Source organism: Suillus discolor (genome assembly GCF_016758755.1).
Source record: "Suillus discolor strain FC423 chromosome Unknown F5147scaffold_5, whole genome shotgun sequence".
NCBI classification, from domain to species: domain Eukaryota; kingdom Fungi; phylum Basidiomycota; class Agaricomycetes; order Boletales; family Suillaceae; genus Suillus; species Suillus discolor.
The window spans coordinates 472,818-494,426 of record NW_024541252.1 but is presented as its reverse complement, the minus strand read 5'-3'; the positions used below and the strand labels follow the sequence as shown (position 1 = coordinate 494,426).

Here is a 21,609-nt window from a genome sequence, read left to right as displayed (position 1 = left end):
TGAGTGCTAGGTGATCTTGGGGGTTCTTGGAAGAGAGCTTGATCATGAATGGCGAGAAAGTCTTGAAGGCGTTGATGCATTGAACAGAGTGAAGTCGGTGCCGAGGAAAATGAGGTATATCATGAGGCAGAGTATGCGGAATGTATGTCTAGAGGCGGTGATGACATTGCCTGGTATTCACGAGAGGCAAAAGCAGACAGTCAGTGAGACCAACGAGTGAAGATACTAGTAAGCAGGCATACCATCTGTAAGGGGAGGAAGACTATGTGTGGCATCAAACACGTACAAGGTGCCCTGCCTCAAGATGCAGCGCCTTCACACGAAGGAACATGTCGGTGTCAACAGTATCGACAACAATGTAATCATTGCTACCATCCGGCACTAGGAAAGCTCCGCGGATGATCGACCTTACTGAAAAAAATTCAGCCTGCGCCCGGGGTCTTGCTCGCACACGAAAGATGGAGAGATGCTTGTCTTTTCGGATGCGAACACCAGTGGGAGCATCAAATGGGTGAATAAGGGCAAGGGAGAGGGCTGTATCTTCCAGTGTACATTCAAAAACAAAGAGCAGGCGACCAAAGATGATCTTGTCGGTTGTCTGGACGAACACACAGTCGAAGCGCGGAGTACCAAAGAACTTGGGATTACAACGAAGGAAATCGGTATGTTGGCGCCAATCTACCAATGACTCATAGTTAACCTTTAAGAAACGGCACCCGGTAATCTATCCCTTCACGTCAGTATAACAGAACGCAGCCAAACTGGACAATGATCATCGTACCTTGCCATTTGCTTTGAGCTGGACCCGCTTTCCGCCTGGTAGAGGGACTTGAATGGCTGGTAAAAAGTTAGTTAAGAAATCATTGAGCCTGATACGAAAGTTAGTAAATGCGCTGTCATGTCTGTGAGTGTTCTCGACAGATTCAAAAGTCTGTGGAGCTTGTCTGGATCCAAGCTTTAGATGAGGCGAGTCGTTCGAGACGACCAAATCATCCACCACGGAATTGTCTTCGTCCAGCACATTGTCGACATCGTGTGACTGATACTCATCGAAGTCGGATATGTTCCGGCAAATGCTCTCGGCGACCACTTGCCAATGATTGATGCGAAGAATCTGTAAATATTGTAGCAGTAGTCTAAGATCAACAAGTCAATGATATTGAGAATAAAATCTGTTACCTGCGGCGCCACATTCCTGAAGTTGGTGCGCATTTGATACGAATCTTTCAGCGACCCGTGCATCTTCTCGTTTGGCTTCGTGTTGTAGTTACGTGTAGCTCCTTTAGCTTCGATGTTGTCAAAGATATGCACACTCATGTGCAATTTGGGGAAGTTCCAGTTCTTGTCGCTCGTGTCGGCTGTTTTAGTTATATATTGCTATTATAATAAGATTCATTGACGAACAATTTCGAGGGAAGTCAAAAAAACACACCTGGAGATAGGTTGAGAACGCTTGAACTGCGTGTCGGCCTGCACGGATAGTATCAGCTGTGTGAACCTCGAGTGCTGCATATAAATCAACTTCAAGAAAGAGTCGAATACAACGAAGTAAGAGGTAGCCGATTGGACACTCGTCCTCAGTCACAATGGTATGTGCAGCATAGATCACCATCTAAGAGAACAACCATCAGACTCGACTCATCAATAAGAACCTACGAAAACATACCTTCGAAATGTCTTCATACACGCTACTATCCGCAAAGGAAATGCTCATGACTTGCGATAGATGTTTGAGATTGCACCACCGTGGAAACGCCTCGTAGCTAGTAACACGAAATCAAAAAAGTCCTAAATTGCAAGCTATAGACTTACTTGTGGTCCATCTGCGCTACACTTGCTCTCCCAAGACTAATGATTATTCTCTGCAGTTCGGCCCACAAATGATCGCGGTACAGGCCACCATTGAAATGGAGCCTATCCCACGAGAGTGCATAATGTACACAAGTAAGCGCAACGATCCAAAAAGCGTTCTAACATGGTTGGGTTAGTAATACAACACCGCTGGTACTATAGATAACAGAATCTTACCTGGACATCACGAAGTCCATATTGTTTGAGCATATCATCTCTCTCTTCAGCGGTCTGCTTGCCCCGCGCAACCTGCAAGACGTTCTGTGACTGATCGGATGTTCGACGAGGATAGGCCTTCAAAGTATCCAAAAGGTCGTCATGGGGAACGAGACAAACTGGGCATGGCCACAGGGACTTGATCCCTCGAGTGAGCGACATAACACATCTAATACATTGACAAGTAGTCAATTATTCATATGTACAGATAAACGAACGCACTGACTGTTCCTCGTAATCGGCTGACAAGATTAATATCGAAGGAAAGAACCAGCGTTGGATGCTGTCGAGACATTCAAACCATTGACCTGTACTAGATTTTGATGCTAGCGGAGAGAGAATCTTCAAGAACGCCTCGTGCCAAACAGTGTTCTTGAAATTGACCCAGCTTGGCTTGCCAGCGTGATCCTTCTCCTCCTTCACCTAGAACTACGATCAGTGCTAACCGCTAACTAATGAAATACTCCATACAATAGGAAGCCACCCAACAACGTAGCCGCCACCCATACCTTGACCATTGCGAATGTCGGTGGGAAGGTTCGCAAGGCGTGCAACAACGGGGTAACCTCTTGCGGTACCAAATGAGGACAACTTCGTCTTGTCCGCATACAGAATAAACGCCAGAGGTTTGGCGCCCTCTGGTAGCTGAGACTATGAGGCAAAAGAATAGATCAATTCATGAATACAAGAAATCACTACAGCAGTATTACATACTTGAACATTCCAAAAAGCTTCAGCCGTGTAAGGTTCATCTACAAAGTTTACAAATGTCTCGCCATCAAACTTTGAGAAGCGCTGCGCATCAAATACCATGTGCGGAAAGAGCTGAGGATCACGAAGGAGATCAGTAGCCCACTCCCAGAGATTGCGATAGTGTAGATCAAACTCTCGTATGGTACCGTCATACGGTACTGAAATCATGTCTTGAGTAAACTAAACTTGAGAGTCGTCAGAAGCTAAAGATCAGAGAAAGAAAGAAATAACCCCCGTAAGGCGATGGGAAGCAGTCTCCCACCTGTCGTGAATGTCCTTGTGGGTCCGGAATGTGAACTTCTCCTGTCGGGAAGTGCACCGGTTGCAAAGTCGTATGAGCTGATCAGTCTGCTCGTTGTTCAAACAAGCCTCCAGGGCAAGTTCAGCAAGTTCAAACTCTAGTCGCGACTTGAATGGCGCCCAGGGGTGCTGGTTAGGCGGGATAGATGCCAGTGGGGTTGGACGCCGTTTGAAGTCCTCAAAAGCGTGGACCTCAGGTGGGATCCCACTGCTTGGATGATACTCACACCTAATGTCGTCAACCCGGAATCTGGGAGTGCTTGCACGTTCAGAGACATCGGCATCAGCAAAGTGATCTGTGAACAGTGAGTCATGAATTATAATACATAACGAATGTAATTAAGATTCTGACTTACCGTCAATATACCCCATGCCATCATCCATCTCGTTTCCCATAAATTCATTGGCACACTCTGAATCGTTGACACTTGCGCGTGATGATTGATGTCTCGTTAAATTTGAAGGGCCTATGAGTCAGTTTAAATACAAAAACTTAGACTGATAGACAAATGAATTGAACTTGGACATACCTGCTTCTGCCTCTAAATCTTCCCTTCGAATGGATTCCGCAACAAGCTGATTCTGACGCTGTTTCTCGGCCTTCTTCTCACAGGCCTTGCGATGAGTGGACCACCCACGTGGTTTGAGGTCTTGTTTGCACAGATCGCAGAATTTTGTGCGTTCGGGGGCCATGTCCTGGATAGACGGGTAATATATAAGTATGGGCAAGGGAGGGAAACTGTTGAGAATGTGGTCGAAGGCGAGCTGTAGGATATCCATAACGTTGTAACCGCATTGTAATCGATTGAAACTCCGCTATAATGATTACATGAAGGTTGATAGCGTCATTGTAATCCAATTGTAACGTGATACCAACGGTTCCTGATTACAATCGATTTCGGAAATTTGCGACATAACCCACTCCCTAATGGTAGCAGGAATTGTGTCCAGAATCCTAACTCTACTGAGGTGTGTAGTACTCTCTCATATCTCACATGTACACTTACTGATGTATTCTAGCACTCGTTCTCGCTAGGTACTCTATCAATGTTGCAGCAGTAGCTCAGTGGACGTGCGAAGTCAACTAATGTATATTGATATGTACCTGTTGCAGCAGTAGCTACAGACAGTGTCAGCTAAATAGGAACTATGTACGAAGGTAGTACTAACCTCAGTGGATGTGCGAAGTCAACTGAGGAATGTTGCGAGGCGTGGGAACAAATGGTATTTGTAGGTAGATAGAAATGAAAACGGTACTGAGTGTCCATAGTAGCAAGGATTGATATAACAACACTCCCCCTCAAGCCGAGCACAGGCCGAGGGCAGAGGCAAAATGTTTGACCTTTAAGCTAGGGAGGGGTTTCGTAAGTGTGTCTGTGACTATATTGTCCGTAGGGCAATAAACTAAAGAAATTGAGCCTTTGTCAACAGAAAATCTAATAAAATGATACCAGATATCAATATGCTTAGTCCAGGCGTGAAACACCCTGGACTGAGCAAGTGCAATTGCGGACTGATTGTTGCAATGAAGGATGGTAGGTTGGGTAAGCGGACAGAAGATTTCACTAATGAAACGTCGAAGCCAAATGGCTTCTTTGGCAGTGTGCATCACTGCAACATATTCTGCCTCTGTCGTCAAAAGAGTCACAAGCTCTTGCTTCTTCAATCCCCAAGATACTGCTTCGCCATCTAGCAGGAACGCATAGCCGGACACTGCATGTCTATGCTCCTGCGATGCACCATCGGCATCGGTAAATCCCTCCAGCCCTTGCTTGCAGCTGCCGAAGGTAAGCACAAGTTTCTTCGTGCCAATGAGATAACGATAAATTTTCTTGACGGCCTCCCAGTGTTGCATGCTGGGGTTGGCACCGAACTGGGTGACTGTGGAGACCGCGAATGCGATGTCAGGGCATGTACCTACTGTGAGGTGCATAAGCAACCCAACGGCCTCACAATAGGGTACATTTTTTATTTGTGCAGCCTCAGCTGGTGTTTTTGGGGATTGTGAGTGGGAGAGTGGGAGATTAGGATCCATGGGAATAAAACTCAGCTTCATATCTACAAAGTTGTACTTCATGAGTATGGCGTCAACATAGGATTCATGTGAAAAGGAGATGGTGTGCGCAACTCGGTCAAGCATCACCTTCATGCTGAGTAAGGATGCAACTGGACCTAAGTCTGTAAGCTTGAAGTGTGCAGCAACTTGCTGCTTGAATTCAGCAATAAGTGAGGAATTACTACTGGTGATGGTGCAGTCGTCAATGTGAGCAGCAAGAATGAGAATGTCCATGCCTATATGCTTAAAAAATACCCCCCAGTCTGACTCTGCTCTTGTCATGCCGAGACTCCTCATCAAGTGGCATAGCTCCAAGTACCACTTCAAAGCTCCTTGCTTTGATCCATACAATGTGATGTGCAGGCATGCGATGGGATGCTTGAAGTGTGAGTTGATGTTGAGTCCAGGTGGTAGTTACATGAAGATGACCTCGTTTGCGTTGTAGGACTGGAAGTCCCTACAGCCTTGTAGAGGCTATTTTTGTGGTATCCCTCAGCACCCTATTACTTTCCTACATGAAGCGCAGCTTTCCCGCGAGTCGCAGTTAGCGGCCGCTACTTTTCCGTGACGGCCGCAATGTTCCCGCGCGCGCACAGCCGCGCTTAGTGGCCGCTTTTCTCGCGCTTCATTGGCCGATGTTCCGCATCCATCCATAGTCCAAAACCAACCCAATGGTATGTTATTTCATGATTATATTTACATATCAGACCATTTTCGCATCACACCACCTTTATTTCATCATAGACCCTTATTTACATATAGCTTTACATACCTAACTCAGTAGCACATCAGCTCGGTTCCGTTTGACAGCGCTTAGCGCTATACTTAAGCACTAGCAGTACATATCATTCAGTAGCTTGTTTTCCGGACATTCCAGTAGCAACTCCCATTAGCCTACAGTTGGTAGCTATTGGCAATCAGTATCCATTTACCACTCATATTGTATCTGTTATCACCTCACTCTACATCTATTTCTATTGTCCTTCATCTCTATTATCATCCGAAACCCTCACGCATCGGCCGCTTCGCAGCCGCATCTTTCCCACGCCTTTGGCCGCCGCTACATTTCCGCGCTTCGCATCGGCCGACAAGCAGCACCTTCTGCATCCATTTCTAGACCTTTGCTGCACTAGCTTCCCCTTTAGGGTCAAATGCACTTGTCCCACAAGTATAGCAGATAGGCAGTGCACAATCTACAACATAAAGATATCAGTTTGGAGCCTATAGAACCACTCTGAGTTGTAAATCTACAGTGTCTAGTTTTCCGTTGAGAAACGCGCTATGGAAATCAAACACATCAATATCCCAGTCGTTGCGTGTGGCAATTGCCGTGATTGTTCAGAGTGATGTGAGCTGTGCGACGGGTGTGTATGTGTCGTAATAATCGACACCATAGACTTGTGAGTACCCCTTGGCTACTAGCCAGGCCTTGTACTTATCTATTTCTCCGTCCACGTTTCTCTTAATGCGGAAGACCCATTTGCACCCAACAATATTTGCTCCCACCGGCTTCTCTATGATCGACCACATGTTTGCGTCTTTGAGCATGGTGAGTTCCTTGTTCACTGCATCATCCCATTTCGGCCAGTCAGTTCTCACACGAGCTTGTTCCAGCATTGTCGGGTCTGTACTCTCAACCTCGGCGACTCCTGCCATCATGGCAAAGACTTCTTCATTGTCCTCGTCAACCTCTCCATCCTCCCCCAGCATCCCGAGCTCAACTGCTAGATTGGACTCTTCAGGGACTTGCTGCATCCCGCGAGGTACATTGCTGCTTCGACCGTCTGTAGTGCCTGCGCCGTCGCGCAGGCTTTTGATGTACACTGACTCTACTCTTACTCTTGCAGAACGGCACGGCTGCACATTGCCCTCAAATTGGGAGCCTAGGTGGTCAGTAGGAGGAGGGTTGGTCGTTGGAGGTGATGATGGACCAGTGAGTTTTGAACCGACATCATTGATTCGTACTGTGTGGCTGACTGTTGGCAGGGTTGTTGAACCAACATCATCGGTTTGTACCATGTGGTGTCCCCCTTCTTCAGGTCTTTCTAGAGGTATGCGGACCTCTGCAGTGTCGAATCTGACGCTACGTTCAACCACCACCCGCCGTGTTTCGGGTAGATATACTCGATGCCCGTTACTCTGCGGGTCATAACCCACCCACCGGCCTTCTATTGCGTGCATGTCCAGTTTGGAGTCATCTGTCGTGTGCACTTTGACACGGCTCCCCCAGATAGGTAAGTTCTCTAAGTTGGGCCTTTTATTGAATAATGCTTCATATGGCATTTTGTTATTCAATGCGTGTGTGACAGTTCGGTTTTTCAACCACATTGCGTGCATGGCGGCTTCTCCCCACAGGTACTTGGGCAGTCCACTGGCGTGCAACAATGCATGAGCCCTTTTGACGATGGTATGATTCAAGCGCTCAGCGACTCCATTGTGCTTGGGCATGTCGTGCATGGTGAGTTTGCGTTCTGTCCCTTTGCTACTTAGGTGACGTGTGAACTCCTCACTAGTGAATTCTCCACTGCAGTCTGAATGCAAACACTTTATCTTCATGTCGAACTGCGTGTTTGCCCATGCTTCATACTTCTTGTACGTGTCAAATGTCTTGTCTTTGGTCTGCAGGAGATATAGGTGAGTGAATCGTGTGTGGTCATCAGTAAATGACGCGAAATATTCTTTGTGGCCAGGAGTTCTTACTGGAGAGGGCCCCCATAAGTCCATATGGACTTTGTCACCGAAGCTTTCACGATACACAGGGTCGCAAACTTTACCAATGGGCTTTCGAGTGGCTTTTGTGTACTCGCAGGACTTGCAAGTGTCCATTATCTTTTCGGCCGCATCAAGATCTATTCCAGTGATCGTGCTGTAGCACTCAAGCTCACGCTAGGCTCGTATTCAGCTATTTTCCCATGCATGTCAAATACATGAATCACTTCCAATGTTATCTGACACTCATCCGCTCAAATCTGATGTTTATCCACTAAACCCGATGCTAACCCACTAAACCCGACACTAATCCGACGGACCCGACGTTTCCCACGCATCGGACCCGATATTTTCCCGCGCACTTGTCCTCCCTATGTCTTGTCCTGTTGTATCTATCCCCACTAGGTGCGCAGTTGTTCATTTTCACATCGCTAACATTGTAGAATGCGTTATTACATAGGACATCGGACCCAAAAATCAGCACTACTACATTCGCCTATAGCACTCCAAATTTCTACATAGACACTATATATTTCGCATACCTCCTACCTATTTACTTTACCTTTCTACCTCCGAGTAGGAGGAGGTCATCCGATATTTGTAGTTCTTAGTTGGATTCCACAATATCATCCTTTCTTTATCTGAAACATCTGACAGTAACCCGCCATTCACTATCCCCGACATTCGCTATATTCCCGACGCAAACCCGACGCTGACCCGAAACCCAAAAACATCAGACCCGACATTTTTGACATCGGACTCATAATTATACCTTCAGACTTTGTTTCCCGCACTTCGGACTATCTTCCTTTTGTTTTAACTGATTATTCTAATACCATACAGCAAACCCCTCGGGTCGAACGCACTTGTCTTGCAAGTATAAGCAGACTAGGCTGTGCACAACCACAACACATTTTTATATTGCTGGTTACTTATTTCGTGTAGTGCCCACCAATTGTTGTATCTCTACAGCACCATCACGGATCATTTGTGCAATGCTGCTTGGTGCCATGTGGCCTAGACGCGTGTGAATTTCCCACATGGTCAGTGTCTCTTTCACACCTGCCACTCCTGCGAAGCTCCCTTTTGGCCCTTTGATACAGTATAGTCCTTTATTGACCGCTATTTCACCCAGCAATCTCTTTTTGTCATTGAAAATCTTGCAAGAGTTTTCACGAAACAGCGCAGCGTATCCTGCTGTGGTGAGCCAGCTGATAGATGCGAGGGTTACGCCCATCTTTGGTGCGTAAAGAACATCCTTCAGAAGTATTCGAGTGTTTGACTCTCCATTTGGCAGTTGGATCATTATATTGCCTTTACTGATCGCTTCGAAGGTATGTTTGTCCACAGTTGTAATAGGATTTGGGCTGATGCTGACGAAATCGTGAAACAGCTCTCGGTACGATGACATATGGTGCAAAGCACTGGAATCAAACAGTTCAATTCGAGTATGATCGTTTTTGCTCGAATCGGTCAATGTCGCGTAAGTGAACGATGTTTGTTCATCTGATGTGTTTGTTTCATGCATTAACCATACCCCTTCAGGTTCATCATCTTTCGACTTGTCCTTTGCGCTTGCTGCTGTTTCAGTGCATTTGTCTTTGCCCTTAGTGTCTGATTTTTCTTTGCCTTTGCTCCCAGCAGCTCCTCCACCTCCAGGAGCACGACAATCTCTTTGCATATGTCCGTATTTGCTGCAATTATGGCAGTTTCCTTTTATCCTCTGAGTGCGCTGACCTGCGTTCATGTTGTAGGCAGTGTCATCACTCGAGGATCCTGCCTTCTTCGACTTCAAGGCTCGGCGGTCATATTTGTTGACAATTGTCGATATCAACGTATCAGCAGTGAGCTTCATGCTCGAGACCTTGGCTGATGCCATCAGTGCAGATAGATGTGGGTCGTAGGATGCTGGTAGTGAGCTCATAATCATAGCCACGAAGCTTTCGTCGGAAGGTGCATGTCCCAACAAGGACAGTTGTTCTTTGATCATTCGCATTTTGTCAAAGTGCTCTCTGATGTTTCCTTTTTCAGCACACTTCTGGTCCTGGAGTTTTCACAATAGCTCCATGGACACCACACATGAGCGCTGCTCAAACAGGCTCGAGAGGTGCATGAATATTTCCTTCACCGTGTCTAAATTTTTGATTTGAATAAACAGCGAGTCGGGGATTGTCCCCACTATCTGCTGTTTCGTTATGGCCTGGCCCGTGTGCCACTCCTTCAGCTCGGTTTTGTACATGCTAACCTCTTTTATTTCGTCAGGGGTTCCCAGTGTCCATGACGCTCCTCTGCCAGGTAGTCCCTGGGGATCAATCGGCTTAGTCTCAGTGCCATCCAAATGGCTGAGCAGCCTGCAAGCGTTGATGGACCATTGCAAATGTTCCTTGTACAAGTTGTACATCATCCAATTCTCGCTGTCTGCGGCGAGCTTTGGGATATGGAGAAAATCCTCTCTGAGTTTTCCGTTCGAGGTAGACATTTCTTTTTGAGTCTTTTCTTTGCGCGCTTAATTTGAAATTTTCACTATAGGTGCGCAGGGCTCATAACCTGTTGCAGCAGTAGCTCAGTGGATGTGCGAAGTCAACTAATGTATATTGATATGTACCTGTTGCAGCAGTAGCTACAGACAGTGTCAGCTAAATAGGAACTATGTACGAAGGTAGTACTAACCTCAGTGGACATGCGAAGTCAACTGAGGAAGGTTGCGAGGTGCGGGAACAAATGGTATTTGTAGGTAGATAGAATGAAAACGGTACCGAGTGTCCATAGTAGCGAGGATTGATATAACGACAATCGATATAGTATTGTCTCCTAACTCTACTGAGCACTAATTCTCGCTAGTGCGTATAATGCCAATTAATCCAGGCTCAGTGTTTCGGCGCTTGCCGGTTCTATCTAATTACATACGTGGAACCTACTAGTTGGTAGACATACTTAGTAATACTGCTAGCGTGGCTCATTATACCTTCGAGAAACAAAATTCATAGTCCTCAGTCGCTCGATGCTCTTTACCTGGTTTTGCTTCTGAATCCTCGTCATGCCTTGTATTTCGCTTAGAAAGGCGGTTACGTTCTTTGTTCTCTTTGCCGCTATTTTTGAGAGTTCATTAGCATCCATACTAGCAGTTGACTATGGGTCGGACTGGATCAAGGCTTCGCTCATGAAGCCTGGTGTGCCCTTTGACGTGCTACTGAACAAGGACTCCAAGCGAAAGATACAGTCCTCAGTAGCATGGAAGAAAGACGAAAGATTATTTGGGTCTGACGCGGCGAACATCGTGAGTACCGTTCCCCACAACATTCTGCCCTTGGTCTGACAGAACACAGGCGTCCCGTTTCCCTCAAGACTCATTCTCATCCCTAAAATACCTACAAGGCGCACCATTCAACTCTGATATCGTCACCTATTTCACCTCCATATCTACCGCTCAGATTTCTGAGACCGACCGCAAAACCGTTGCACTGAAACAAAGTGACGGCACGGAATGGAGTACGGAGGAGCTCGTCGCGATGCAGCTATCATATATCAAGAAGCTTGCTGAGGATTTAGCAGGCGAGTCGGTACACGAGGTTATCCTCACCGTTCCACCATACTTCTCCCAGCTCGAACGCGACTCGATTGCAGATGCAATAGAAATTGCAGGATTGAGAACACTAGCATTGGTCAACGACGGCACGGCTGTAGCAGTCAACTACGCTATGACGAGGACTTTTTCGACCACTCCCGAATACCATGTCATTTACGACGCCGGCGCATCTTCGACACGTGCCACCGTGGTTTCGTTCGCTGCGGCCGAGGATCCCAAGACGAAGGCATCATACACGCAGATCAACGTTCTGGGTGTCGGGTATGATCGAAATACGGGCGGGACAGAGCTAGATCTGAGGTTGCGGGATATTCTGATAGACAGTTTTATGTCAAAGCACCGCCGGGATATACGAAAGGATAGGCGCGCTATGGCTAAACTTTGGAAGGAGGCTGGACGCGTCAAGGCTATCCTCAGTGCCAACTCAGACGCGACGTCGACAGTAAGCAAGCTTGCTAAACATAGTATGTGGTTTCGATGCTCACAGTCTTCAGGTGGAGAGTGTTGCATTTGACATTGACTTCAAGACCAAGGTTACTCGCTCGGAATTTGAGGACGCCTGTAAAGACCTTCATTCGCGCTTTGCAAGACCCATCTATGATGCACTTGCGAATGCTGAGCTTTCATTGGTATGCATGCCCGTGGGTTGTCCTGCAAATATTGTCTGACACACTTACAGACAAATATCTCATCCGTTATCTTAACAGGCGGAAATTCACGCACGCCCATGGTCCAGACCGCTGTAAAAGCAGCTGTTGGCGAGTAAGCATTACATATCTTTTCATTTTTGGACCATTGGAGTTTACATGTTTATTAGAGATCGCATTGCACTCAATGTCAATGCTGATGAATCCGCCGTGCTTGGCGCAGCGCTTTATGGAGCTTCCCTCTCTCGTCAATTCAAGACCAAGGACATTCGTGTAACTGATGTCTTAATACATGACATCCAGGCGTCGTACCTCGCATCTAATCCAGGCGCGCGAACGATTCACACGACAGTCTTACCTGCTGGGTCGAGGCATGGTGCAAGAAAGACTCTAACGTTCAAGCGTAAAGAAGATTTTTCTGTGATACTGAACTACCCCGATGAAGTCATGTCGTGCGTGTTCCGTAGACACAAATGTTCATATTTTATTAACTTTATTTCTAGTGGTTTCCCCCGCGAGATCCTCGAGGCAAAGATTGTTGGCATCCCCAAGGCCATTGATAATCTTACTGAACGTGGGGCACTCGATCCGGTGATCAAGGCTACTGTCGTGCTTTCCGAATCCGGCTTTGTGTCTGTCGGAGACGCCATAGCCTATGGCGAGATTAAAGACGATTCCATCACTGGTACGTATTTCCGCTTTTTCCTGTTCTTAATTATAAAGCTCGAATAGGGAAACTGAAAGGCCTATTTGGAGGTGGGGGTGACCAGGTACCATTAGAGACTGATGTTGATGAAGGAGCCCCAAAGGACGAGAAGATCGAGAAGGATAAGAAAGATAAAGCTAAGAAGCCGCTTGGGAAGGACCAAAATACTATTCCACTTGAGGTCGAAATTGTGTACAATTCCCAGGGCCCACTGAGTCTTGTAGCGAAACGGGCTGCACGTGAACGGTACGTCTGCATTGTCTGCGTTCATAAGACTGATCGGAGTCATGCTGCGACAGTCTCAGGGCATTAGACAACATGGAGATGTCAAGGCAACTTCGGGAAGAAGCGCATAATACTCTCGAAGGATACCTGTATAAACTACGGGATCTCTTGGATGATGGTCCAGAAACGCCATTCATGAAATGCTCTCAGTCATCTGAAAGGCAAACACTTTCGAACAAACTTTTGGAGACCATTGCATGGCTACATGACGAAAGAGACACCGCCGATACAGTGCAGCTATGGGAGAAGCGATCGGTTCTCGAGTAAGGGTCCTTTTTGGGGAAGGCTATTCGAGTGCTGACCATTTCTGGACAGGACTCTGGAGAAACCAATCGTACACCGCTACAAGGAGATCGAGTCTTTCCCACAGGCACTGAATAACTCACAAAAGTGGAATTGGAGTACTAGATTATTCCTTACCCAAGCAAGGGAGAACATCACGGCAGACGCCATCGCAGGTGTTCCTTCGAAGTGGACGTCACAGGAGCTTGATGCGCTCGAGAAAGCACTCAAGGAGCATGAAAGTTGGCTTCATGATGGCGTTGAGCGACAAAAGAGGACAAAGATGAATGAAGACCCGGCGATAGAAACTAAGGACATGCAGCAGCGAGCGAAGACGTTGGAGCAGCACCTGCAAAGATTGGTGAGGAGAAAGGTACCCAAAGTCAAAAAGACGCCCGCGAAGCCTGGTGACGCCGATGGATCATCATCTACTGAACCAACGCAGGCACCTGGGGACTCGGATAGACAGCCAGGACATGACGAATTGTAGATGGTATTCATACTCATTAGATGGGGTTTGCGTCACATCTGTTAATCTACATATATATGCGCAGTTGCGCTCAAGTGGTGTCCGCTGCGGGTCCAGGTAAGTGCATGATGTGTGTTTGTCGGTGCTTGCCCAGGGCCAATGTGGCCTATGATACAATCATTCGGTGGACAGCTTTTATCAACTTGTAGATATCTCTGTCCTTCTTTCACCAAAAATCACATTACCGCTTGCCAATCTATCGGAATCTGACTCCTTTGTTCAAACTTGGTCGGCCGCGCCGTTTCAGAACTCTCAATATCGGCTGTGACCCATGTCCAAGCGGAGCTACGATAGCAGTGCTCACGAGAAACGCATTTCCAAGTATCGTGTCAACGACGACGATTTGTTCGAGTACGTATGCATGAGTCAACATCGCCCACCTCATGCAATTGACTGTTTTTGGATCCGCGACATAGATATGTCCTTCGTGTAGCGTGCGTACCCTTGCCCCGCGTACCAGCACCAACTTGAACCTCACGTCATCTGCAGTATCATCAGCTATGTCATCCAGCCGAAAGCGTCCAATCATCACGCTCACGCCTCCGAAGTAAAGGAGAAGGAACATCATTCAAAATTCTCAGGAGCTATATCCAACTCCATTGTATCCATAGGTGATATATTCAAGGACCTCAGGGATGGGTCGAAGAGCGTCAAGTTTCCAGAGAAACTCCTCAAAGTATTGGAACAGAAACTGCAGAATATAGCAATGGGGAAAGATGCTGCGTCCGTGGCATAACTGCGTTGTGCTCTGGGATTATATGCTGACACTAAGATTGCAGGTATTCTGACCAATTAACAAGGCGAACTATGGCCGTTTTTTATGGGCAGTTCATAGGTGACTCCTTCAGGAGGCAGATGAAGGAGAACAGGAGCATAGAGGAGTTGATCTTGATGTTTGCCTCACAAGCCACCAGTGTGCTCAGGAAGGAGCCCACACTCGCTGATGATGGATGGAAGGTTGAGGTGAACAATCAAATTGCACAGTTCGTGAGGATGCTTCGGGATTGCTTGAAGACTCTGAGCCATGTTTCGCCCGAGCTCAATTCACGCCTGGATATGTATCACGCCAAACTTGCACCACCGCAGTCTGCGAATGATTCGGGGTACGACTCTGCATCGGCGTCGCGCGACCGGGGAGATTCCATCAGTACACAGCCGAGCATCAGCCAAAGTATTTCGGATATGCCCTTTGTGATGATTGTGGCACGCCTGTTCAAGATTCCTGAGAACGCCATGCAGGGCGAGGTGGATCGGATGTGGAAAACATGTACGGAGAAGGTGAGTGATGCCCTTCTAGCAGAACTTGCCACTGAACATCAGTAGGCTGCTGTTGTAGACCTCAAGGTGAGACGACGGGTAAAAGAAGAGTTATGTATTGACCGTGCGCGTATTGCAGACTTGCTTGAAGAATATCAACGCTGGCGCGCCATTTCCCGGTAGAAAGGAAGACTTCGGCAGTGATACCGCGTGGAATCATTGGCGCACTCAGGAAACCTCAATTCTCTCCCAACTCATGGTAGCGATGGTGTCGCTTAATCCCGAACTTGCCAAGTCCATGCCTTCAGATAATGGTTCCATATATGCTACATCGGGGGCTCGTCCAGGCTCGCTGCCCTCTACTCATATCGACTCTCCTAGTAGAACGAAGCGACATACTTCGATTGGAAGCCGACATTCGTTCTTCGGAGCCGTAGACGAAGGCGAGGAGAACGGCGACGACGAGGGGGACGACGATGACGAGATTCGTGTTGGCCACAATTTCACGTTTATTCCGCCAAATCCCAAGAAGTTCTACAGGCGTCTTGTCGAATACTGTCTCGTTACGGATCTAGAGTTTATGTTCAGCCCCGAAGTGGACGATGCTGATGAAGTTCCCTTGAGTATCCTCAGTCCTCCTCACGTGGACCTTATAAACGAATGTGCGATGCGTTGGCGCATAAACCATACGTATCGTGCGACGTGTTTTTTGGATCAGATCAAGCAACTATATGAGCGTAGCGACGTTCCCATGGAGTGCATACCAGAGGCCCTGCAAGGTACCACGAAGTTATTGCAAGATCTCGAGATAGACAAGTGGCCCATCCAGGATGTGCGTGGACAATACGCATGATCTAACCCGTCACTGAGTTTCTTGATAGTCAGAACTATTGGCATCCGTCTATGGTGGACTTTACAACATCTTCCTCTCTTCTCTATATCACACCATGGATACCCTGCCGAACCTAAAAGTCAGCGTGGCCCAGCCATATCTCACTATTCTCGACCTCATACGGGAGAGTGGACTCATCGAGCGTTTTGAGGCAGATATTAGTACCCGTTTGTCAGACTTGACGACTCACATTCAAGATGTGTCAGTCCAGTTTTATCAAGAGAAGATGCAATCTTTGCAAGCAAGCCCCGGAGTCAACCGGGCGTTGCCATTGCTGCTGATGACGGACGAATTAGAGAAGGCAGCCAAACAGCTGGACAAGCGATTTCCTGATCCTCTTGTTGGGTATGACCCTGCACGAAGCTTGACGTTGGGATACTGATGCTATGCGTTTAGAAGGGTAGATCTAGTTTCTCTTGTAGTGGAAGCCCAGGTTCCACTGTTTGTCAGCGAACTTCAGAACTCCTCGAGGCGTTTGTATGAATCGTCGATGAATGGTCCAACCCCAGATGTGCCTATACAAGACATATTTTCGCTCTACCGACGAACGCAAGCGTTGTTGTCGATGTACAAAGCATTTGTTCCTCAGTGAGTGTTTTCGTAGGGTTACGGCGAAAACCTCATTGTTTGCAAGGGGACAACTGGAATTTGACCTTGGGCAGTTTTTCACGCCATACATTCATCACTGGCTCGTTGACACAGACAATAAGACCGGTCAGTGGGTGCAAGCTGTAAGTCTCATTCACAGTTGCTGGGATTAAGCTGAACAGGAGTTGCCAGGCAATCGCAGCGGACAAGGTTCGTGCTATGCTTGTATTCTCCCATTTTCTACTTAATGCTACTCTAGTTTGAGGCAGAGAATACAGAACGACATAGTGCATCTGTTGTCGATCTCTTTGACTCCCTCCGTAGTCCAATATCTTTCTTGCAGGACCTCGAGTGGTCAGATGAGTATCAGGAGGCGAGATTTTTCACCAGTCTGTCCAAGGTGCTGATTCAGTGCGTTTGTCGCATAGTGTTTATTGACGATGTTATTCCCAGACGATATCCAAGGCAATCGAGCAATACTGTCGCTCTGTCGAAGAACTTTTCATGACAGAGATGTTTCCACGCCCAACAGACTACCTGCAGCCGCAGAAGTCCTCTGCTTGGCTCGAGAAAGCCAAGTCGCTTGCAATAGCAGGCGAGAAGAAAATCGAACCATTCAACTTCCGCCCAGAGTCTTGCGTCAAGCTGAACAACGTTGAAGCTGCGCGGAAGCTCCTTGACAATTTGTATAACCAGATGCAGGTGGACAAGATCGCAGACACGATCGCTAACCACGGGCCGCCTGTTCCCGACAAAAACGAGCGGCCGCGATTCCTGTTTGCTGTGAAGATTGTTATGGCGGAGGACTTGATACCACTTGATAGCAGTCCGTCCTCATTGCTAGACACCTTCGTGACGCTCAGTGACGAGGCTGGGAATCGCCTTGTGAAGACGAGGACGATTTATGAGAGCTTGAACCCACGTTGTAAGTCTCCGTCAAAACTCTTGGACATGATTCGTTTATATGCCGAAAAGGGGAAGAGACTCATGACATATCGATCGACAAGCCTTTATGGTTAATGTGCAGTATACGTGATCGCGCGCTCATGGGTCAACATGACGTTGTTGGCCGGTCCTTCATATGCCTCAACCCCAAGGAATTTGGTGATTTCTTGACCCATGATGTATGGCTGAACCTTGAGAACACCAACAATGGCCACCAAGGGAGGATACTTCTTCGAATCAGTATGGAAGGGGAGAAGGATGACGTGCAGTTCTACTTTGGCCGGGCCTTTCGATTCCTAAAGCGGAGTGAGGGAGACATGATGCGGATATTCATTGACAAAGTAAGCCGTCGAATACGATGCTTAGGCTCTTATTCTAGATCTTATTTGTTGCTAGATGTCACCATATATACGACAGTCACTGTCCCGACCTGTCCTCAAAACCTTGATCAAAGCCGGATCTCTGGGGCTGGATTACAACAAGGCACTCGGGAATGTCACAGCGCTCTATCGCTCAGCACTGGGCTCCAATGCCAGTGAGGTGCAGATACCTCTTCCTCACAACGAGAAATCTCGTGTTCGGCCCGAGGAACTCACTGACGTGGAGATTGAACGCGCAATCATTCCTCTGTTCGATTATTTCGACGCCAACCTCCATATTCTCAACACCTATCTTAGCGAGACTGCAAAAGACATGGTGATGATGAGAGTCTGGAAGGAGATTCTAGTTATAATAGAGGGTCTACTCATACCGCCGTTGTCCAAGCTCTCTAGCGACATGAAACCACTCAGTGACAAGGAGGTAGACATAGTTTTCAAGTGGTTGAAGGTGCGTATGATACTTTTGTGCGCGTACATTCCTGATAGCTTCAAACTAGTTCCTCCGCGACTATTTCTATGCGGAAGGCGAAGGCGTTTCGCTGGAAAAGCTACAGAACCAGAAATATCGGGATGTTGTCTCTATTCGTTTGTACTATGACTGGCATACGTACGCAATCTCGTTTCACGTACTGGTAACGACGCTTCATTTTGCTTTGCAGGGATACTCTCATGGAAGAGTGTGTACGCACCATGCAGCAAAGCTTGCGCGAAGCTGTTCCTATCAAGAAGCGGGTGAAGAGTGTATACAACCAGCGGAATCTGGGGACCATTAAGGAGCGCAAGAAGGTGAAGAAAGAGGAGAAGGAAGTCTCGAACGGTGAAACTATTATGAGAATTCTTCGCATGAGGTATGCATTACACGGCTCTTGTGGGCATCAATTCTAACCGAGGTACACAGACCAAACACACAAGAGTTCATTGCCCAGCAGCTTGAAATGATGACAACTGTGCAAGCCGAGCGCGAACGTGCGCAAGTTGATAGACAGCCACGAAGATCTCAACGACCGCGGCAGGCGGAAATTCCTCAAGTTCCGCCACTGCCCTCCGCTGCCTCGTAGCCTTTGTACATTGTACACCGTATACCTTGCAAGCCCTTTGTACGCATCTGTTGATGTATCTCGGGATGGGATGATGTATTTACACGTGTCCAAGAACTAAATTATTACAGACTCTCTAGTGGAGTGGACAATAACTAACGTACAAGAGGCTGCGGAAACTAGGTCGACTGGATTGAGAAAGTACAAACTCGACGAATGTGCATTCCTGTTTACACGTGTATCAAGATCAATCTGGTGTAGGCGTTCAATCCTTTTGTTGGGCTGACGATAGTGTTTGGTCATTATATTGAATACATGGCTGTTTCGCAACCTTGTTCTTTTCGAATCACAGTGCTGTAGTATAGTCAAATGATTGGAGTGCTAGGATGACTATCACTTGAATGAAATCACACTATCGCGGTACAATCGCGGCGCTTCGAAAGTACTTACCTTATTTGGCCAATATTATACTTTCGTCGTACCGTTTACTTGTGAAAAGTCGCCCACACTGTGTCCACAGCGACGGCGACCCTTGCGAAGACAATGGTGCTTTATTCCCCAGATCGGGTGCTTCCCTGTGCCCGGATTTTATGAAAAGCAGACCGGTGGCCAGTGGAAGTCTATCAATTCAGAAATCCCCTTTCCTTCAGTCCACTTCAGCTGCCACCAGTGGCGGCATTGTCGTTCCCTTTTTTCACTTTCTCTGTTGCTGGTCATCCTCTGTCTTTGTAGCATTTAAATTTCCTCTCTGGTATAGCGTCACTTTGATCTTCTGTTGCATTTACGTCGCCCGCGATGCTACCAGCCAAAGCTTGTGAGTCGCTGCCATCCAGGAATGTACTTGCGAGCTGACAGGATGATGGTTGTTAGATGTCTTCATCGGTCTCAATGCTGTCCGCACTGTTAGCATTATTGCTCTTCTTTTGGTTTTTTCTAGCAGCATCCTGGTGATGGTCGATGACATCGAAGCAGTCAACGCATTTGTCGATGGCGGGAGCAACTCGAGCTCCACAATTAACTCTGACTACATACAGTGAGTTTTTTTAGTGCACGTCATCGCGAATGTGCTCAATATTCTGCCTAGAAACAGTACAGTTCCTAATCAGCCAGCTGGCGTGTTTTGGGCAGTATTGAACCGGTTGTTGATCATTGCACAGACCGTCGTTTTGATTCTTTCAGAACTAGGTATGATATTGGCGATAATATGTTAGTATGCGTTATCTCAACCTTTCTCAAGGCTGGCCCGCGGGGTTCTTTGATTACTACTTTCCCGTTCTCGGGAGTGACTTTGGACTAGGTGCTCTTGGAGTGATGCAATGTTTGTAAGTTGATATACCCCTCCAATCGTTTTCTTGTCAACTCATCCGTACATCAATAGGATAGGAGCTTCTGTTCTTTCTCACTTCGTCAAAGTCTTCCCCCTCGTCTCCGGTTTCTTCCTCTTTTCCATCGGCTGTCTCAACATGCTAATCGGCCTTATCTTCCGAGAACGTGCCAAGTCTACGCGTTCCATATTATCATTCCGGGACAGAGCAGATGACATGCTGTCATCACTCGATAAAACTAAAGAAACACCGTTCAGCAAATATAGGATGGATCGAGATGCAGAGATGGGTGGGTGATAAGATTTGGGTTTGCATGGGCGTCACTGACTTTTACTTGCTGTAGGCGTGGGTGTCAAAGAACCGGATACTGCGCACGCTCGCACTTAGGTGTATGATGGATGCTATCGTTCCCCAATTTCCGCCAGTATTTAAACAATGTCCGCTGTGCTCTTGGGTACTATACTAAGTTATGTAAACATGTATTTTATCTTTCTATCCATACGGCTTGCACTGAACTCTGAAACTACTCAAACGACTGTAATTCTTGCTCTGGTAGCGGCGTTGATCAAGCCTGATCTGACTTGACGGGGATATGGATTTCAGTGCATAGTTGACACTATCTTGGAGCTAGAATTTTATATACGTTCGTCACAAGTTGCAACGGCAGGTTTTCAGCTACCGAAAAATGTATGGATAGTATACATTGCAAACGAAGATGGCAGGTATTTGGTATTGGTATCGTACATAGAGGACGGTTCGAAATGCATCAGAGGAAGTGGGTAAAGCACATCAATGAGAGTCCATAGAGAGATGACATATCAATACGACCCGTGAAGGATGAGAAGGTCTAATGATTACCGTCCGTATATTCAGGAGAAATACAACCAATGAAGAGCCAGAAGCGAGTCCAGAGTCCAACGTCTCTTATCGTTGCGTAAGGGCGTGACGCCGTTGCTGAAACTGTAGCTGCGGTAGCATCACCGGCAGCAGGCGTGGTGGACAACGAAGAGTCAGCTGTCTGTGGTTGCGAAGATGGTCCAGCGATGTTGGGACTGGGAGGCTGTGGGCTTCCTGCAGTAGAGATCTTCGAGTGTGATGGTTTCGTTTTCGTTTTCTGTTTCTGTTTCTTTTTTGCAAATGCAACCTCCCCTGCTGAAGCATTTCTCTATGTAATATTAGATGAAGTTGCCAGTGAACATCCGAGAGAGAAAGAACATACACGTTTGCCCTTCGCATACGGAACTTCAACAGCAGGGCTGCGCCCT

General features: G+C 47.2%; 6 protein-coding genes across 6 annotated transcripts; 3 read left to right on the top strand and 3 right to left on the bottom strand.

Moving 5' to 3' along the window:
- Positions 1-289: 289 nt before the first annotated feature.
- Positions 290-3,865, bottom strand: F5147DRAFT_811351 (uncharacterized protein; the record flags this gene model as incomplete). Its single annotated transcript, XM_041443454.1, has 12 exons — positions 3,641-3,865; positions 3,052-3,379; positions 2,782-3,000; positions 2,539-2,718; positions 2,294-2,490; positions 2,029-2,236; positions 1,813-1,970; positions 1,667-1,763; positions 1,433-1,612; positions 1,180-1,377; positions 782-1,114; positions 290-724 (listed from the first exon to the last, which is right to left on the bottom strand). Coding segments are annotated over exons 1-12 (2,706 nt in total), but the record flags the coding sequence as incomplete, so codon positions are not given.
- Positions 3,866-7,828: 3,963 nt separating this feature from the next.
- F5147DRAFT_543097 (uncharacterized protein) lies at positions 7,829-8,032 on the bottom strand (the record flags this gene model as incomplete). The annotated part of the gene is made up of 1 exon (XM_041430278.1): positions 7,829-8,032. A coding segment is annotated over one exon (204 nt), but the record flags the coding sequence as incomplete, so codon positions are not given.
- Positions 8,033-9,041: 1,009 nt separating this feature from the next.
- F5147DRAFT_531746 (uncharacterized protein) lies at positions 9,042-9,296 on the bottom strand (the record flags this gene model as incomplete). The annotated part of the gene is made up of 1 exon (XM_041430095.1): positions 9,042-9,296. A coding segment is annotated over one exon (255 nt), but the record flags the coding sequence as incomplete, so codon positions are not given.
- A 1,534-nt stretch (positions 9,297-10,830) lies between these two features.
- On the top strand, positions 10,831-14,132 carry F5147DRAFT_833438 (Hsp70 protein-domain-containing protein). The gene is made up of 9 exons (XM_041443865.1): positions 10,831-11,162; positions 11,212-11,913; positions 11,966-12,100; positions 12,151-12,233; positions 12,289-12,570; positions 12,622-12,803; positions 12,851-13,070; positions 13,124-13,372; positions 13,425-14,132. Exons 1-9 carry the CDS (start codon positions 10,923-10,925, stop codon positions 13,879-13,881), a joined length of 2,550 nt encoding a protein of 849 aa, XP_041298024.1. The 5' UTR covers positions 10,831-10,922; the 3' UTR covers positions 13,882-14,132.
- Positions 14,133-19,349, top strand: F5147DRAFT_671378 (uncharacterized protein). The gene is made up of 17 exons (XM_041435589.1): positions 14,133-14,271; positions 14,337-14,354; positions 14,410-14,643; positions 14,700-15,198; positions 15,244-15,264; positions 15,317-16,009; positions 16,059-16,414; positions 16,466-16,657; positions 16,704-16,800; positions 16,850-16,867; positions 16,917-17,057; positions 17,111-17,582; positions 17,633-17,943; positions 17,999-18,430; positions 18,480-18,589; positions 18,642-18,830; positions 18,881-19,349. The coding sequence occupies exons 1-17, from the start codon at positions 14,192-14,194 to the stop codon at positions 19,038-19,040; spliced, it is 4,023 nt and encodes a 1,340-aa protein (XP_041298023.1). The 5' UTR covers positions 14,133-14,191; the 3' UTR covers positions 19,041-19,349.
- Positions 19,350-19,502: 153 nt separating this feature from the next.
- On the top strand, positions 19,503-21,218 carry F5147DRAFT_627907 (uncharacterized protein). Its single transcript, XM_041432726.1, has 6 exons — positions 19,503-19,833; positions 19,890-20,052; positions 20,104-20,204; positions 20,257-20,341; positions 20,398-20,633; positions 20,688-21,218. The coding sequence occupies exons 1-6, from the start codon at positions 19,815-19,817 to the stop codon at positions 20,729-20,731; spliced, it is 648 nt and encodes a 215-aa protein (XP_041298022.1). The 5' UTR covers positions 19,503-19,814; the 3' UTR covers positions 20,732-21,218.
- Positions 21,219-21,609: the final 391 nt, after the last annotated feature.

Bases quoted from the DNA above. Each gene is read 5' to 3' on its own strand.
- F5147DRAFT_833438 (XM_041443865.1), top strand. From the start codon at position 10,923: ATGCCTTGTATTTCGCTTAGAAAGGCGGTTACGTTCTTTGTTCTCTTT. The intron at 12,234-12,288 runs GTAAGCATTACA...CATGTTTATTAG, and splicing joins GTAAAAGCAGCTGTTGGCGA to AGATCGCATTGCACTCAATG. The intron at 13,071-13,123 runs GTACGTCTGCAT...ATGCTGCGACAG, and splicing joins AAACGGGCTGCACGTGAACG to TCTCAGGGCATTAGACAACA.
- F5147DRAFT_671378 (XM_041435589.1), top strand. From the start codon at position 14,192: ATGTCCAAGCGGAGCTACGATAGCAGTGCTCACGAGAAACGCATTTCC. The intron at 16,010-16,058 runs GTGCGTGGACAA...GTTTCTTGATAG, and splicing joins ACAAGTGGCCCATCCAGGAT to TCAGAACTATTGGCATCCGT. The intron at 17,944-17,998 runs GTAAGCCGTCGA...ATTTGTTGCTAG, and splicing joins TGCGGATATTCATTGACAAA to ATGTCACCATATATACGACA.
- F5147DRAFT_627907 (XM_041432726.1), top strand. The intron at 20,053-20,103 runs GTGAGTTTTTTT...TATTCTGCCTAG, and splicing joins ATTAACTCTGACTACATACA to AAACAGTACAGTTCCTAATC. The intron at 20,342-20,397 runs GTAAGTTGATAT...GTACATCAATAG, and splicing joins CTTGGAGTGATGCAATGTTT to GATAGGAGCTTCTGTTCTTT.